The sequence below is a fragment of the Hyperolius riggenbachi genome, chromosome 7 (assembly GCF_040937935.1).
Source record: "Hyperolius riggenbachi isolate aHypRig1 chromosome 7, aHypRig1.pri, whole genome shotgun sequence".
In the NCBI taxonomy this organism is placed as follows: Eukaryota; Metazoa; Chordata; class Amphibia; order Anura; family Hyperoliidae; genus Hyperolius; species Hyperolius riggenbachi.
Genome location: NC_090652.1, coordinates 93,048,713 through 93,067,768, shown reverse-complemented (window position 1 = coordinate 93,067,768; position 19,056 = coordinate 93,048,713). Strand labels below are relative to the sequence as shown.

Sequence of the window (19,056 nt, the reverse complement as noted above, 5' to 3'; positions counted from 1 at the left end):
ACATTGCAGATAGATATTCCTGGACTAGTTGTGGTCCAGATGGTGTTCCATCCTATGCTGTCTATACACATAGATATTTCAGAGTGCGGGCACCGGTATTACTTTTGCCATAAAAAGCCTTTATTGGCACAGATGGAAAAGCCAGAGGAGGCCCCCCGATGGAAAGCGCTCCCCCCTGCCTGACAGCTGTTTCACAAACAAATTTGCATCGTCAGAGGCATCATGGAGGGTGCAGGGAGGCCGGTAACAGCGCTGCAAAGTCCGCTCATCTTTGTATCTGAACGCGGTGTCTGACGTCACAGGCCGGGGCGGCCTATGACGTCAGACCATGCACAACGATCTCTTCCGCAAGTCATTCCGTCCCTGCATTCCACTTAACCAACATTTAGTGGGCAGGCCTGGGCGTGATCAACACATGCTGCATCACAGACAAGCTAGGGCAGCAGTCTCGCCCCCAGATATTCCCGATACCCCCACCGCAGCCAGAATTAGTAAGAAACTATGGGAGATAAAAAAAAGTGCAGACAAATCGCCGCACATCAAGTCAGAAAGACGTAAAAGGCCAGAGTGAAAGTGGACATAATCTCAGACTACATAATACATTTTAAAGGGAACCTAAACTGAGAAGGATATACATTTTTTCCTTTTAAAATAATACCAGTTGCCTGGCTCTCCTGCTGATCCTGTGTCTCTAATACTTTTAGCCACTGCCCCTCAACAAGCATGCAGATCAGGTGCTCTGACTGAAGTCAGACTGGATTAGCTGCATGCTTGTTTCAGGTGTGTGATTCAGCCACTGCTGCGGCCAAAGAGCTCAGCAGGACTGCCCCGCAACTGGTATTGATTAAAAGGAAACATCCATATCCCTCTCAGTGTAGGTTCCCTTTAACCACTTGCCGACCGCTGACTCATACCGCGCGTCGGCAAAGTGGCAGCTGCAGGACCAGCGATGCAGTTCTGCGTCGCCGGCTGCAGGCTAATTAATCAGGAAGCTCGTGCGAGCGGCTGCTTCCTGTCAATTCACGGTGGGGGGCTCCGTGAATAGCCTGCGGGCCGCCGATGGCGGCTCGTAGGCTAAATGTAAACACAAGCGGAAATAATCCGCTTTGTTTACATTGTACGGCGCTGCTGCGCAGCAGCGCCGTAAGGCAGATCGGCGATCCCCGGCCAATCAGCGGCCGGGGATCGCCGCCATGTGACAGGGGACAGCCTGTCACTGGCTGCACAGGACGGATAGCGTCCTGTGCAGCCCAGATCACCAGGGGGGACAGGGAGGAGAGGGAGGAGGGGAATCTCGCCGCGGAGGGGGGCTTTGAGGTGCCCCCCCCCGCAACACCCATCAGGCAGCAGCGATCAGACCCCCCCAGCACATCATCCCCCAAGTGGGGAAAAAAAGGGGGCCATCTGGTCGCTCTGCCTGCACCCTGATCTGTGCTGGGGGCTGTAGAGCCCACCCAGCACAGATCAGCTAAAACAGCGCTGGTCCTTAAGGGGGGGGGGGTAAAGGGTGGGTCCTCAAGTGGTTAAACATATAACGTATATGTTAACCAACTTTCTTCCTACGGTATGCTCCACATGTTAAAAGAAAAATGTAGAAAAGGCAATTACTCTTAAAAGTAACCTTCACCCTATACTATATACCAAGAGTGCAGCCTATGCTGTATTTATAGTGCAGTTTATATGTATACAACTGTTTGTGAATAACTAAAGAAGGGTGTACCCGAAACAAGTTGACGTTGTCGTCTTTCTAAACAATTGAACTTAGCAATTTTGATGTTGCACCTTTTTATGGGATGTTGTAAATATCTAAATATGAACCTCCTTTGAAGATTTGTGAATCAATTTTTGCACTTTTTGGCTATAATACAAAACTTTAAAGGGAACCTGTACTAAGTAAAATTATTTAAAATAAACACATGAGGTAACTTCAAATGAACATGACATAGTTACCTCACCATCAGTTCCTCTCAGAAGCTCACCATTTTCTTCTTACAATGATCTCTTCCAGTTCTGACAACATTTTGTCAGAACTAAAATATATCACTTGCTGTCAGTTATATATTAGTTGCTGTCAGTTACAGCTGAGAGGAGAACTGATGTGTCCATGTTTCCCTATGGCTCAAGTGGGCGATGTTACAGTTTAACAGTGTGCTGACCAGAAAGCTGTTATGGAGTAATGGCCTTTTTCAAAATGGAGGACGGAGAATTCCATTGATCACAGTGGACAAATGGGATGCAGGAGAGGAGAAGGAGATTGATGAGTAGACTATACAGCAGGTAAGTATGACTTGTGTATGGTTATTTTACTTTTAATTTTCAGTTCAGGTTTTCTTTAAGCTCATCTTTATGAAAAAACTTTCTGGTCTTTTCAAATGATTTATTATGTACTTATCCTTGTATTTATACTGGTGAACAAACTGGTGTAGTTCCGCACCACTAAAAGTGGCCATACATCAGGCAACTTGGCGGCCGATCGACCATCCAATTCGATTATTCTAATCAAATTGGATGAAAATCAGTGCCGCCAAGTGCATGCCCGACTGACAAAGCGACCAATTTCGGGACAGAAATTCGTCGCATGGTCGATCGCGCATGCCGCAAGATGTCGGCCCGAAGTCGGTTGGTCGGGTGTGTGGCGGTACGGTGGCGATTTCCGGAATGAGCTACGAGACGACGAAACCCCCGCCGCTATGTATAAATGTGCCCGGTGTGTGCATTTATACATTACCTGTCCTGTAGCAGCCTCCGCGCGGTGTCCGTAACCTCCGCGCGCCTCTCCGCACATGCTACTGGCGCATATTGTCTGACGTCAGATGCTATGCGCCAGTGGCGTGCACGGAGAGCCGCTGGACAATTACGGACACCGCGCGGAGGCTGCTACAGGACAGGTAATGTATAATGCAGATGGGGGGACACATTATACATTGGGGGCAGCGGTGGTGCGGACTCAGCCGATTCCCTGAAGATTTCAGGCTGAAATCGGATGGGAATCGCCCTGTAGTGTATGGGCAAAATCAACAAAAAACAAATGTATCTCTAATCAGATTCGATTAAAGATAAAAAAAGAGAACCAGTACATTCCGCACCCAGGCCAGTCCTGTGCACTTGTAAAATAAAGTTATTTAAGTATGCAGAACAGGACAGAGATTGGCCGCTAGCAGAGGAAAAGGTAGATCAGGTTCACTTTGAGCTTATGTCTAGCACATGCATATCTAAATTTATTATCATTCTCTGCTTTGAAAGGATCAGTTGATGCGTTTTATCTGTGGGGGTCTCTGTGCTTTTACTGGCATTCCAGGCGCCAATAAAGCTAACATCTGCTTTAACCTATCTTCAAACACAACAAAATAAAATAAAAGATTGACTTCACAGACCTGCCTGGGAAATGTGCCTATGTGGACAGAATTCCGAGGTAAACACAAAACACTTGCTGTATACATAAAAGAGTGGATGGAGGCAATATAAAGATTATTTCCTGAAACAGAGACATATGGGGCACATTGCCATTATTATGCATTTATATAGCACCGCCACACTTACCAAAGGTGCTATTACAGAGAACAGGCCACATACAAACACACAACTATCATCAATGGAAATGATCGCAATTATTTTATCCAGCAATCTTCCTGTAGCCTGCGACAGTTATGAAAAATTACAATGTGTGACATGCTCAGGGCTGTGGAGTTGGTACAAAAATCATCTGACTCCTGATTTTATCACTGCCAAAGCTAATTTTACAGCTATATTAAGATGACATCTGCTTTTGGGAACTAAACAAAGTTCCTGGCCAGGGAGCTGACACTCTACCCTGTTGGCCATCCAGGCCTGTCATCAAAAGTGAATGAAAACACTGGTAAAGTTTAAGTCTTAAAGTGAAACAGAGGTGAACCTCGGGTCAAAAATCAGATACTTACTTAAAGAACAAATGTAATGAAAAAGGTGTCCCTGTGGAGTACTTACCTTGGGAGGGGGGGAAGCCTCTGGATGCGAATGAAGCTTCCTCCGTCCTCCACAGTAGCCCGATCCAGCACTCTCAGCCCCTGAAAATCTGCCGACAAGCTTGTCACGCGCCTGCAAGAGTAGAGCGGATCCGAACGAGCTTGGCTATTTCCGCCTGACCCGAACGAAAGCTGCAAGTGCACTTGCGTGAGGCTCTCACAGGATCATGATCCGGGAGCCCGCATCTATTTTCGGGGCTGTGAGCTCTGGATCGGGGCTGCCGGAGAGGAAGTCTCATTAAGCTCCAGAGGCTTCCCCCTCCCGAGGCAAGTACCCCCCAGGGGCTTTTTTTTCTGTTACAGGTTTACTTTAAGAAGCTTCTTTAAGAAGCCTGAGTCTGGATAGTTGCTGGAGTAATTACGTCATAAGAGTGCTGAGGGCTTCTTTGGTGAATTCAATGGCCCGTAATAGAGGTAAGGTGAGAGGTCACAACCCCACCTTTCAGAATGCTCTGTGACATGAAGGGACAAGCGGCAGCCAACGCCATGCCTCCTCCACTGAAAACATTTAGAGGGAGGTTTAGTTGCAGCATGGGCCCTTTCAAAACAATACTGTGTGATTAGGGCCTGAGCCCACAGACGCACTTGTGTTCTCTTTTCAGTTACACACCAATGTTACAGATGCTGAAAAGCGGACAGAAGTGGACACAACTGCATAAGTGGGCTCAGGTCCTTAGGAGGGGAAAGCAGGACACCTGGCTCCCCAAAATGTCAGGGACCTGGTCACAGCTACATGACCTAGGAGTTCATTCTAGAAACAGAAAAACAGGACACATTTCATTGAAACTCACAGTCCAATAAAGCAAAATTAAGTTCTTCCTCAGCAAGGGACTACAGTGTTGTTTCTCAGCCGCACCTGTTTAGTACTCCCTTAACACTGGAACAGGTGATTATATTGCTGGGGAGACAACTGAAGGAAAAGTCTGGATACCTAACCACTATATATGTATGTGCTATCTACTGTGTACCTACAGTGTGCTAACTGTCCAATTTCTGTACTGTACCACCACTGACCCTGTCGTGCCAAAATCAATTCCGGGTACAACTCACATTGTACTTGGCAAAATAAATGATTCTGATATAATAATAACAATAGGCTGACAGCCACAGGCCTCTGCTATAGGCTTATACCTCGGGAGGAGCATTCTTATCAAAACACTTTTCAGCTCCCATTTGATCCACAGGGGCATCCCGTCTGCTCCTCATCAGTCTGATGTTTTCTAGATGTTTCTGCCAGTTCACAGGCTCCCATTTCACTTTCTTCTCTGTGTCTTCTGCTGCCTCATACACCACCTGCACCCTCTTCCTAACCCTGGTCTTCTGGGTCGAGGGGGCTCCACCAGTCTCTCCTGTAGAAATATTAAAAATAATAAAATGTATAAGCCATCCTAATGGACACTCTTTTTGCAGTGGTGGAAAAGGAGAGGCCTATGCCACATTTATTTTTATTATTATTTTACAAGAATGTGCCAGTCAGCAGTGCAGGCCCCTGAGAAGTAAGCTGTAATGACACCATCTGGAAAACCTATATCTAATGATACAGGTAGTAACCCTGCATGACAAGTGGATCCGAGATAAACTTTTACTCGTTGCATAATTGTGCCCCTTACATACAGTTTATAGGGCATTCATCAAGCCAAATACTTTTTTTTTAGCTTTAATACCCTAATTCCTTATAAACTAAACAAGCCGCAGCTACAACTCCTCCATCGCTTAGGTATTCTGAGTCCCATGTAGCAAGTGCTCATGAGAGTTCAGTCTGGGGAGAAGGAGGCTTTACCAGCCAGAGATTTCAGAGGCAAGGGGGCGGAGAGGGGAGGCAGAGAGGGGAGGAGAGAGGAGTAGAGTTTTCACAGGCTGAGAGGTGGAGATGCAGAGCAGCTTGCCTGTGTGTAATGATGACAAGCAGAATGTAGCTGCTCTCATCGTATCACAGGAAGAAATAAGCATATTCTGTTGAAGCTGTTTGCAGCTAGATTTACTGTGCAAACTATCTAAACTTTAGATAAGATATATAGACAAGTTACTTGTTATAGTTATGTTTTTCATCTCGGATCCACTTTAAAGGTAGAACAGGTGGAATAGGTGATTAGGCAGAATCGCATATGCGTTCTCCACTATATGCTATGGAAAACGCATTTGTGATTCTGCCTAGTGTGTTCCTACCCTAAAGCTCAGATACGGAAATGGATTAAAGTAAGCGTGAGGTGAAAATAAACAATTATATTTATCCTCCTACTCCTAAAAATAATCCCATGGTTTTCTTTTATATTTATTTCCAAAGTAGTTGTGGTACTCTGTGTGATTTACAAAGTAGGTTGAATGTTTTACTGTCTCTAATCAGTGGCAGCTTATTAAAGTGTAACTGTCGGGCATAAAATCAAAAATCAATTCTTTATTTTTATCTGGTAAACAAGAAATAAGAATGCTAACCTGGTAATCCAAAAATTAAAAATCACTATTACTTTTCTTGTTGATAAATGATCATTCCCCAGTTTACCTGACTCTATTTGGTACATTGCCGCACAAAGGGCATGCTGGGTTGTCTTTTTTTGTCATACGGCTGTCCCCAGTACAGCGCTGCTGCTGATCGCATCGCTGCACCAACTGAAATGATGGCGCCGTTTCGCCGGCTAACAGGCTACCGCCGCTGGGAGACTGAAGGCGGGCGGAGTAAACCCCCCCCCCCCCCCCCAAGAAGGAGATGCGTGCGATCTCCTGCATTAGCTGGCCCCAGGACTTGACGCCAAGACCGACAGATAGTCCATCTCTCCATAGGGGATTCTCAGTATGGCCTTTATTCTTTATAAAGACACTCCATGAAAAAGATTTATACAAAGATACTGGCCAGCTTCCCTGCTTGCTGTACACTTTTTTTTAGGGCTGTGCAGTCGGTACAAAAATCTTCCGACTCCAACTCCTCAGTTTATAAAAACCATGACTACGACTCTAACTCTGGGTACCCAAAATGGCCCCAACTCCGACTCCTCGACTCCGACTCCTTAGTCTAATACTTAACAGGGCTGTGGATTTTGTACAAAAATCATCCGACTCCTCAGTTTATGAAATCAACGACTCCGACTCCAACTCAGGGTGCCCAAAATTGCCACGACTCCGACTCCTCGACTCAAACTCCACAGCCCTGCTCTTTTGGCAGTTGGACAGAGCAACTGCCATTCACTAAGTGCTTTGAAAAATAAAGAAAACCCTGAGAAACCCCCCCCCCCCCCCAATGGGAAGATGGGGTAGTCCAAAACCTGTCGGTAATGCCAGATTTCTACTACTTACTGTAAGTGACAGCAACATAGGAGAAGAGTAATTTATGTATCATTTTATTCTGGAAGATTCGTATATTTGTATATGTTTACATGTATTTTAAATTGTAATATTTCGCGAAAAAGGTCCTCTAAGTGTCCCAGAGTTATAAAAAGGTTGATAATTCATGTATTTTATCTTTCCCTGGCCTCAGAAGCTGTATTCTGTCAGGAAAACTTTTATGGATGTAATTTGCTTATCATTGTGGTTTACTATATTCCCGACAAGGTAACGACAACTTCCATGCCTATTTCAGACAGTAAAATAAAACAAAGAAAACAGCCTGGTTATTAATATGATTTGTACTGTACATTCACATGTTTATCTCATCGTGTCACCTCGGTACACTTGGGGCCCTAGGCAAGGTAGTAGCTTTGGCTCTCTTTATTGTCCTTTAAAGGATAACGTAGTCCAAAAGAAAATGTAAAAATGAGGGGAGCAGCCATGTGTAGTGGGCTTTCCTCATGCCCACCACTCCTCTCATTCTCCACCTGTGCCCTTTGTTACTCTGTACCAACCCTCCGAAGCTCCTGCCTGTTGAGTAGGGTAGGTGATGACCATGCCCGGCAACGCACGTCCTTGATCGTGCGTTTGTTGCTGGGAGCGCTCAGCGCACTACGTAGTAGTGACATAGCGCGGAGCGCTCCCGGTGTAATATCAGATTGGGCAGCCCGGAAGCAGCCTTCCTCACTGAGTATCACGCATGCTCAGTGGGAAGTTAGAGGTTATTTCTCTGAAATATCTCCGCTTCCGCAGCACGTACACTCCTGGAATTTTCAGGGTAGGGAGGGGACCCCCAGATCTAGCTCTATGCCAAACTGCAGCCCCTGAGTCCCGCTGGTTCTTGAGACTGATTACAGCAAACCTATCTCGGGAACCAACGGGGGCTGCAATTCGGCATATAGCTAGATTGTGGGGTTCCCCTCCATACCCTGACAATTTGGGGAGTGTACGTGGTGCGGAAGTGGAGATATTTAAGACGTTTTACGTGGCTGCACAATTTAATGGGATGCAGGCTCCTACTGCATATGCGGGGCTGCCCATTCTGTCACTACACCGGCCACGGGTCGGGCACGCAACCAAAGACGCACGTCACCGGGCAGCGCCTGCAGTCTTCGCCGACCCTCCTGACCAGGAAGTAGCTTCTGAGGGTTGGTACAGAGTAAGGCCCCGTTCACACTTGCGTTTTGGCATGCAAACGAACCGGATCCAGATCGGATCAGGACCTGATCTGGATCGGAACCGTACGGTTCCGATCCGGACCGTTTGCATCAGGCTGCCATCCGGATCGGTGGGGTAAAACATAACAAAATTACCATTAAATTGTTGGGGTCAGCAGAAGGTGCACCTGTAGAATCAGGTCCTCTGCTGTTTAGGCCTCACCTCCACCTCCGACATACTGCCAAACAGCTCCAGCACGTTAGTCACTGCTGCTCCACTGCTGCCCATATGTCCCCATCCGAAATGGCCGCTAGAATCCGCATAGGAAGTGGAGTAGAACGTCAGGTGTTTGTATCCTGTGTGTTCTGTGCTTTCCGTTCCCCATAGGTTTCTATTTCCGGATGGTTCAGTCAGGCTCCGGTCCGGGTGCGTGGGCCGAATGATCCGGACCCTAAAAATGGCGCATGTTGGAAAAGTTTCCGGAGTCCGGCTCCGTTCTGTACGGAACGTACTTTGCATTGCTATGTGGAACATACGTTCCGTTTGTACAGTATACGGTCCGGATCCAAACAGGCGGATCCGGACAGGGAACGCTAATGTGAACCAGGCCTTATAGAGGGCGCCGGAGGAGAACGGGTAGCTCTAAATCCCGGAACACAACAATTTCCGTCAAATCAAATGGTCGATAATGCGATCAATTTTCCATTTACTACTGAGCAAAATCGATCGCATTATCAATCATTAATTGAACAACCAGTTGGAAATTATCAAATCGACCTGTTACTCTGATGGGAAATTGTGTGGTGTCAGGGATTTACAAGGTTGCTAGAACCAATATCCTGTGCAGCCTCAGCCCAGCCCACAACATGGCTGCACAAATATAAACAACAGGTCCTCTTCACTGATCAGAATCTGCAGCAGTCTCCCCTAATTACCTCCATGCTGGTCAGTGCTGCCTTCTCTTCTCCTCCTCCCGCCCTCCACTAGAGCCTTCCTACCACTCCGGGTCACTCTAGCAGAGCTCATGTTTTCACTTTCCATCCATGTGAGTAGGTAGGGAAGCTTAGAAACCACAACTCCCAGAAGCCTCGGACTGCGCTTCCGGGATGCTGCACATGACTGTGCGGGGTGGGCGGGGTCTCCGGGATGAAGGGGCGGCGCCCGCAGGCCCTGCTGCTGCTGCGACCGACGCTTGAAGTTGGCAGAGTGGGCGCGTGCAGGTGACGGCTGGAGAGAGGCGGCTACTGGGGGGTCAGTATGCAATATATCTGTGTATAACTACTGCATGCATGTGCTGCCTGACCACTGAGCACTGGTTTACATCCTGCACAAAATCTCCTGTCTATAAATAAACCTGTATGTAAGCTGTGTACTGGCTCAACAGTGTCAAAATTGTATTTATTTAGTGCCAACATTCTCCATAGTGCTGTACAATGTACAAAACAATATAATAATTGAGAGCATAGATACATAACCAGTTCAACATACTGTGCAATGGGGACAACTAGTGCACAGATACATACTATTCATTGCAGTTAGAAAAACATCACCAATACTGAAGAATGTTCATTTGATAAAATGCACAGAAACAGGAAACACAAGAGGAGAGGTCCCTGCCCTTGTGAGCTTACAATCTAGGGGGTAGTGGGGTGGAGAAACTGGGGGTAGTGGACAAAGAGATTAGCAGATGAGGCCGTAAACTTTAAATTACAGCTATAGCAAATTATAGGCTTGTTTGAATAGGTGTATCTTGAGGGTACGTTTGAAAATGTCCAGGCTTGGTGCAAACAGACAGGCTGTGGGAGAGGGTTCCAAAGGAAAGGTGACGCATGTGAGAAGTCCTGTGAGAGGAGGGGAGAAGCTGGACAAGAGGGTGTCTTGGGAGGAGCAAAGGTTGTTCTGCTGGTACTCCTAATGTAGGCAAGTGCCAAGGTGGTTTTATGTACACTTTCTGTTCATGCAGGTGTGTGCAGCAATATTCAGGCTGTGTTTTGTTTATGCTCTGTAAGGAACTGCCAAGTGTTTGCTAGGCAGTGATAGTACTTGTTACTGCTGCATCTATTTATTTATAAAGCACCATTCTTCAGCTCAGTGGCACTCAGTAGTACTAATACTGCTGCAACATTGCCAATCTGTATCTGTCTCCTAATATGCAACTCATCATGTGCCCAGGAAGTGGAAGCTTGTGCTAACAAATGAAAGCCACCAACATCAAAACAAAAATCTGCAAACATGCAAGTTTTAGGTTGACAGAAAGGGGCAGAATGGAACTATAGAGGGGCTAATTGGTGAACTGCTGATAAAGAGTAGTGGTAGTATAAATTAAAATACAATGTATGTAATGCATATAGTACCCTGATTTAGCTTCGGCAATTGAACAGGAATACACGGTGGCTGGGAAATGACTCACCGCCTGTCTGCTCTCTTACCATGGCCAGATGTATGTTAGTGCTCGGTACCAGATGCAACGTGTCGCGGTTCTCTGCTGACAGGTAATGTCATTGCGTGCCAAGAGCTGACATGCATGGCGTAACAAACATTGCCATTTAGCTGCATTTTAGTTGCGCCTGACTATTGCTTGGCCAGCAGCAAGGCTATTACCTGTCCGCCGCGAGTACCCGGGTCCGTGCTGTCCCTTTCTCCGACTGGCCTTCATCCCAGTTTCCACTTCCTGTTTCGTCCTGTGACAAGCGGAAGTTCAAACAGTAGAGGGCACTTTACTGTTTGAAATTCGCCTTCTCACAGGACGAGACAGGAAGTGAAGAGGAGACTGAGAAGAATGCCACCGGAGAAAGGGACAGCACGGACCCGGGGACTCGTGCCGGCGGACAGGTAAGATTATTGCTGCGTCTGTTGTCACTGAATGGAACGACGTGCTCCCGAACCGCCGGCGATCAAGCAAAAATTTCCATTTGGACAGATCGACTGAATCGATTTTTGGATGAAAAAACTGTCAATCGGTCAATGTTGGTGTTAACTATTTGACAGTAGATTTGATCGCAGTGATCGAATCTGCTGTATATCGACGGAAAATCAATGTAGTGTATGGGTACCTTAATGATGCATGAGGCAAATTTTTCTTATTCTTTTTTTGCAAATTGAGGCTCCAGGCATGTATGGGCATGTCATCGTGCCCACCACTTCCCCCTTGTTCATGTCCCTCCCCTTTTGTTCTGATGTAATAGACCTGGTAAGTTACGGACAGGTAGCACACTTCTGCACAAGCACTAGCCCGGTGGCGCCTGGCTTTGATTGGACTCCTGTGGCTGGGAGTGCTGTGCACATGTGTGCTATGAGTCATCATGTAGTGCACATGCCCTCTGCAAAATCCTCCGGTCCAAGGAGTACTGTACATGCTGGGCCATGAGCGCTCCCCCGTTGTGCTCCAGTAGCAGGAAGCGTTCTGTGTGGCTGCGCACATTGGGGCATTTTGCCAACGTTTCACTCTTTGCTTATCACCAGCGATCAGCAAACTGCTGCTGCACTAGTAATCCAATGGAAATACTCTCACTGAGTTAATTGCAGCATATTTGTGATTATTGCCGATTGGTAATGAGCTGCATGCAGCATTTTTTCCAGTGATTGCATTGCGATTTTTATTCACTAGGATGAGAATCTCAAAACTCAATTGCTGAAAAAAATTGCCACAAATTAACGCAAAATCACGTTTTGCGTTCGAGTGTGCACGGGGCTAAAGGTTATACAAGCTTGATTGTACAATCTTAAAGTGGAGCTGTCAGCCATACTATGTCAGAAAAAAAACGACATATGTAGATAAATACTTGCTACTGACCACATTTTGATTGCACTGTCTACATTTTGATTGTAGTTATTTTCGCTCTCTTGTCTCCGGGAGCTTCAGGCACAGTATGAGAAAATCACTACTGCACCTGCGCAGGACGCTTCCAGCGACGGGAGCGCAAACAAGGACTCAGTGGACGACGACCGGCAAAAGTGAGCCGGGTAGTGAACTGGAGCATCGTTCCAGGTATGTGCGGGCACAGGACGGCTGCAGGGGGCTGGCAGAAGCCCCAGGTAAGTGAAACTATTTTCACTGCCTGTCACCTGCTGGTGGAAAAGGGTCCTATAAGGCCTCTTTTCCACGGGCAGTTGAACTGTGTGCTCAGCGAGCAGTTGCGAGGCAGCAGTGAGTAGTTGCCAGGCAGCAGTGAGCAGTTGTGATAGTTTGAGAGGCATTTCACTACCTATCAACTGCGCATGGAAAAGAGGCCTTACTTTAATCCATGAAAAACTATTTCTACTGGTAATGAGTTGAACTGAACCAGAACTCTGCATAGAGCTAATCAGACTTTGCAGCTGCTGATTAACGGGCCGCTTATATAAGTTGCTGGTTGATTAATCAGAGATGAGCTTCAGTTCTGACTTGCATGCAAATTTCACTTGCCAGTAGCTGCTGCCTAATTATCAAGCTGGCAGGTAACTACGGTAATCAGCAGCTATTGGGCTTGATTGACCATTTCATGTAAGGCTCCATTCACACCGTGTGGTTAAGGCCATATTCAGTGTCCGCCGCTGTGTTCCCTGTGAAAGCAGAAAGGCAGCAGATCGAGACAGCGGCACAATAAGCTTCCGTTACATCGGGTACAGTGAAGCATAAAGTTAACAGTAAAACTGAAGCATACTTTTCATTAACGCGCGGTTACCAGTAATGCAGTGCGGTACCATAGTGTATCCCTTTACACACCAACTCACTTGCTGCACTGTGGATGCCGCACAGGTGGTGCATTGCTGCATTACAAAGTCACTGTTACACCGCAATGCACCACAATGAAACAGGGCCTTACACATTGTAGTAGTGACAGCCTATGGACTGGTTTACACTGCAAGCACTTTTCTAAGCACAAGTGATTTTTATTTATTTTAAACCAGGGCTGTGGAGTCGGGGCAGTTTTGGGCACCCGGAGTCTGAGTCATTGAATTCATAAACTGAGGAGTTGGAGTCGGATGATTTTTGTACAAAATCCACAGCCCTGTTAAAGGGGAACTGAAGAGAGAGGTATAGGGAGGCTGCCATGTTTATTTCCTTTTAAGCAATTCCAGTTGCCTGGCAGCCTTGCTGATCCTCTGCCTCTAATACTATTTGCCATAGCCCCTGAACAAGCATGCAGCAGATCAGGTGTTTCAGACTTTAAAGTCAGATCTGACAAGACTAGCTGCATGCTTGTTTCTGGTGTTATTCAGATACTACTGCAGAGAAATAGACCAGCAGGGCTGCCAGGCAACTGGTATCGATTAAAAGGAAATAAATATGGCAGCCTCCGTATACCTGTTACTTCAGTTCCCCTTTAAGTATTAGACTAAGGAGTCTGAGTGGAGGAGTCGGAGCCATTTTGGGTATCCAGAGTTGGAGTCGGAGTCGTGGTTTCATAAACTGAGGAGTTGGAGTCGGAAGATTTTTGTACCGATTCCACAGCCCTGTTTTTAAAATACCCCTAGCATTACATTTGCAAGAGCATTTAACCCCTTCGGGACCGGTTGCCTACCCCCCTTGAGGACCGGGCATTTTACATGCATGGGGGGGGGGGTTCGGGGGTCAGGCAGCCGGATCCCTACTGTGGGCACTGGGCTTTGGTCCTCCCTGGGTGGCCAGGTGTCCCCCGTATTGATGGCAGCCTTTACTCACCTCCCAGGCTCGAGCGATGAGCAGCTGTAGACATCTCCGCTCTCGCTGGCTTCCCGGCTCGTACTGACGCTAAGTCCTGGGTTGCGGCTTGATGATGTCATCAAGCCAGGACCCGGCACTTAGCATCAATACAGCAGGGATGCCGGCCAGAGCGGAGGAGAGCGCTGATCGTCGTGGGAACGGCAGGAAGGTGAGTGGATCCTCTTCTTTCCCCCCCCTACTGCCACAGCTCTGCAAGTGATCACTATGATCCGCCGGTGATCATAGTGATCACGTGGTCAGCATCCACACACGATGGCTGCTGATCACTGACGGGAGAGGTCATCTGTCATATGACAGCTTAATCTCCCCTCTCCGATGCGCACAATCGCGTCGGGAAAGTTCGTTAGCACAAACGTTGGATCAACGTCCAGTCAGGGCGGCAGCACCACCTGCTGGACGTAGATACAAACTACGTTGGTCCCCAAAATCAATGGCGCTTAACGTGTACTAGGGCTGAATAAAGGCATAAAATTGATACTTACCCGCTGCTTCCTCCAGCAGCATAAACACGGGAGTCCTTCGGCGTCCTGCGTTCTCTCGTTCAGCCATGGTAATAGCCTCAGTTGCGTCCAGTCTGGGTCTTCCCGTGGAGGACACTAAGGGACTCGCACATGTTTATGCTGCTGGAGGAAGCAGCGGGTAAGTACCGTATAGATTTTATCAGGGCTGCGGAGTTGGAGTAATTTTGGGTACCTGGAGTCGGTGGTTTCAATAAACTGAGGAGTCAGATGATTTTCGTACCGACTCCACAGCCCTGGATTTTTTTCCTTTACTCAGCTCTGGTTTACTTTAAAAGCACTGAGCTAGCCCTATGATAGTGCAGTCTAGCTGTCCCAAGGCCCCAATAAAGACTCGCATGGCTGCGGTTAATGTTGTATTGCCCTTCACAAAAGGGTCCACACATAATGGACCTGAAACCTCAGAATGTTTGTGTCAATAAAGATTTGTTACCAGTGCTCATGAACTCTCACATGCCCAGTTTCAATTTTGCTCTATCGCGTACAGTCACATCGGTGACTAGTTCTCAGTTGGAAATATAAAGACTGGGGAATGCGACGAAGGGGTCCTGGACCATGAGGATCAAGACTGTACATGCTGCTCATAAGAGACAAGCAAGCGTATGTAGAACTACTGAACAGTTTAAGCCTTGCCGTAGTTATAATCTGATGTTTCCACCATAGTCTGTTTATGCAGGACTTCTCATTGTTTTATGCTCTATGTATACTATGTGAGGTGACAAGCTTGTTTTAGCTCAGCCCAATCAGGTGTTAGTCTATTGCATGCTAAGAGCTGAGCATATAGCTGGTACTGAAATGCTGAAGAGCCTTAAAGGAAACCTTAACTGAGAGAGAGATATGGATGTTTCCTTTTTAACAATACCAGTTGCTTTAACAGTTCTGCAGCAGTGGCTGAATCACACACCTGAAACAAGCATGCAGCTAATCTAGTCTGACTTCAGTCAGAGCACCTGATCTGCATGCTTGTTCGGGGGCTGTGGCTAACACCATTAGAGACACAGGATCAGCAGGAGAGCCAGGCAACTGGTATTATTTTGAAAGGAAAAATCCATATTCTATTCAGTTTAGGTTCCCTTTAAGCCTGGTACACACGTTCAATTATGATTGTCCAATTTGACCACCTCGATGTAGTATGAGAGCTTACCTACATTATCTGCTCATAGTATTCAATATGTATTGCCCCTTATACTGCATGGAGGCGGTACGATATGTCAGTGATCGGCCAATCATAATTGAAAGTGTGTACCAGGCTTTAAGGTACAGTACATACATGCAATTTTGATTGGCCAATCTTGCTACTTGCAATGTAGCACAAGAACTTACCTATGCATCTGTTAATATTTAAAATCTGTTCATACTTCATGGAAGTGGTAAAATAGGCCAATCAAAACTGGATTTGTGTACACACCCTTAGAAACCCTATGACTATTTTTGTGTATAAAGGGATAAACGTAGCTAGGAGGCTGCAGTTGTGAGCAGTGTATTTCTGTGCCACAATGCATACTCACACTTCCTCTTCAGTCATCATCATTGGGTTACAATTTATTACATTAGATTAAACTTCAACCCTGACATGCATCCCTTCCACTTAAAGAGAACCAGAGAGGATCTAAAGAAAAGCTTTTATACATACCTGGGGCTTCCTCCAGCCCCATACGCGCGGATCGCTCCCACGCCGCCTTCCTCCGCTGCCTATATCCGCCGGTACCGGGTCCCGTCATTTCCGCCAGTCGGCTGGCGGACACGGCCAATTCTCCGCATCACAGGGGCTCCCTCCATACACTTGCGCGTGCAGCTGCCTACTGCGCAGCCGCATGCGTAAGGGTATGGAGGGAGCCCCTGTGATGCGGACAATTGGCCGCATCCGCCGGAAGTGACGGGACCCGGTACCGGCGCTAGAGGAAGCGGAGGATGGCGGCGTGGGAGCAATCCAGGCTTATGGGGCTGGAAGAAGCCCCAGGTATGTATAAAAGCTTTTTCTATTTTTACAGTTCATTCCTCTCTGGTTCCCTTTTAAGCCCATCTAAAGCCAAAAATGTAAAATGAGTGTATGTATTTTGTCTGTATACTGTAGTTTAGACTTCCTAGATTGCCTTTTTATTTAAAGTTAGGGCTACAGTTTTAAAGTATACATGGTCTGAATCAAAGCTACCTAAGCTAAGCAGAGGTACCATATTTTCTGGAATATGACACACTTTTTCTCTCCAAAAAATGGGGAGAAAAAGTCCCTGCGTCTTTTATTCCAAAGGCTGGGAATCCCAACTTGCGATCGCACGCCGATAGGGACCGCCGACTCGCCTTCACATTGGGGATTCCCATCTTTGTCCCCCGACCTCCCTCCTCTGGTCTCCTCCACTCCCTGTTTAGTGGATTCCAGCGCTGGGTGGTCTCCTGATGGCGTCATCAACAGAAGCCTTCACTAGAGAAAGCCACGTGACAGAGATGTCTGCAGATTGCTGGCGCTGGAATCGTTGGCTGAGGTGAGCCGCTCTGCCGCTATTCTATCTTTTACAAGGAGCAGAGGAGACCACCCAGCACTGGAATCACTAGGAAGGTAAGTCACGCTGCTGCTATTTAAATTTAAACAGGGCAGCGGAGGAGACAATGGGGGGGGGGGGGGGGGCGGAGGGACAGGGGTACCAGGAGGTGACAGAAGGGGACACACGAGGAGAGTAAAGGACAGAAGAGGACACCGATTGGGGGAGGACATCTACAAGACGCTCTTGGAATATGGATGCACCAGGTTTAGTGTAATTTTTTTTTTCATTGATTTTTGCCCTCTAAACCTAGGTGCGTCTTATATGCTGAAACGTACAGTATGTTTATGCTAGATCCACAAACCTTTTTATATTGCCTATTCCTCTTCATGTGGATTACCCAGCGGCTTCCCTCTATTTTTTTTTTTTTTTTTCCCTTACAGGTACCCTTTAGTGAATGAGGCAGGGAAGATAATGCAATGGCAGGGTGATGGGATGGAATATCACCTCAAGCCTGTCTTTCTATCTGTCTGAAAATTTGACTTTAGGCGAAAGTCGCATCTTTCAAGCAGTGAATATAGGGACTGGGGGCGAGCGCTGTAAGAACAGTGCAGGAGATTCGGGTGCAGCCGGCGCCACCATAGGCTGTAATAAGAATTACGGCTATAGCAGCACACAGTCAGTAACTTCAGCGCCGTCAGAAGATGGAGCTGAAGTTGCTTTTTAAACACTGTAATTCCGCCTCCAGCAATAGCTGGAAGCCGAATTTACATAATTCCTCACCGTCCACATGGACCTAGAGGGGGAATATTATTTAACGCCGCCGGGACTTGTGCAGCAGCAGGATAAGCCATATACCAGCCAGTTCATATGTATGTGACCGGGGATGATGAGTGGAAAGGACAATGCACAAAGGAATATGGATCCAGCATGAACATACCTCTGTGCCTTTCAATTTAAAGTGAACCTGAAACAACGTATTAAAAAAATAAATAAATACTTGCCTTTGCAGAGGGGAGGCTCTGGATCACATAGAGCCTTCCCAAGCCTCTCTAGGGGCCCTCGCTCCACCACTGTCCCTCATGCAGCTTGAATAACTCTTTGGGACTCTTTGTGCAGGCTTTGGATGTACTCTGGTCCCTGAGTGCTTCAGAAGACGTGCAGCTCTGCAGTGCACTGGCTCGCCTATGTTTAGTATGGATGCGCTCATCATCAGAAGCATTCGGGGAAGCGAGTGCTTCTGAAGCTTGCTCAGTAGTCCCGAAGGCACGAATCTTGAATAGGGAAATGAGGACATGGAAAGCTCCATGAGAACCAGAGCCTTCCCTCTTCTTAGGTAAGTGAGTATTTTCACATAACTTTTAGTTTGCTTTAACCACTTGAGGACCCACCCTTTACCCCCCCTTAAGGACCAGCGCTGTTTCAGCTGATCTGTGCTGGGTGGGCTCTGCAGCCCCCAGCACAGATCAGCGTGCAGGCAGAGCGACCAGATCGCCCCCCTTTTTTCCCCACTAGGGGGATGATGTGCTGGGGGGGTCTGATCGCTCCTGCCTGCCGGGTGTTGCGGGGGGGGCACCTCAAAGCCCCCCTCCGCGGCGAAATCCTCCCCCTCCCTCTCCTACCTGGCCCCCCCTGGAGATCCGGGCTGCACAGGACGCTATCTCCTGTCACATGGCGGCGATCCCCGGCCGCTGATTGGCCGGGGATCGCCGATCTGCCTTACGGCGCTGCTGCGCAGCAGCGCCGTACATTGTAAACAAAGCGGATTATTTCCGCTTGTGTTTACATTTAGCCTGCGAGCCGCCATCGGCGGCCTGCAAGCTATTCACGGAGCCCCCCGCCGTGAATTGACAGGAAGCAGCCGCTCGCACGAGCGGCTGCTTCCTGATTAATCAGCC

General features: G+C 47.5%; 2 protein-coding genes across 3 annotated transcripts in view; one reads left to right on the top strand and one right to left on the bottom strand.

The window, feature by feature from the left end:
- The window catches only part of NTHL1 (nth like DNA glycosylase 1), a 39,977-nt gene extending 30,390 nt beyond the window's left edge, over positions 1–9,587 (bottom strand). Inside the window, exons 1-2 of one of the 2 annotated variants that reach the window (XM_068244340.1) lie at positions 9,413–9,587; positions 5,133–5,350 (exon numbers count right to left, since the gene is read on the bottom strand). In XM_068244340.1, coding sequence (XP_068100441.1) covers positions 5,133–5,350; positions 9,413–9,518 — 324 coding nt within the window. In that variant the 5' untranslated portion in view covers positions 9,519–9,587. The remainder of the gene's footprint in view (positions 1–5,132; positions 5,351–9,412) is intronic. The other variant, XM_068244341.1, reaches the window with a different exon arrangement.
- A 22-nt stretch (positions 9,588–9,609) lies between these two features.
- TSC2 (TSC complex subunit 2) overlaps positions 9,610–19,056 on the top strand; it is a 130,146-nt gene continuing 120,699 nt past the window's right edge. Inside the window, exon 1 of the mRNA XM_068247295.1 lies at positions 9,610–9,728. The gene's annotated coding sequence lies outside the window, so the exon portion shown is untranslated. The remainder of the gene's footprint in view (positions 9,729–19,056) is intronic.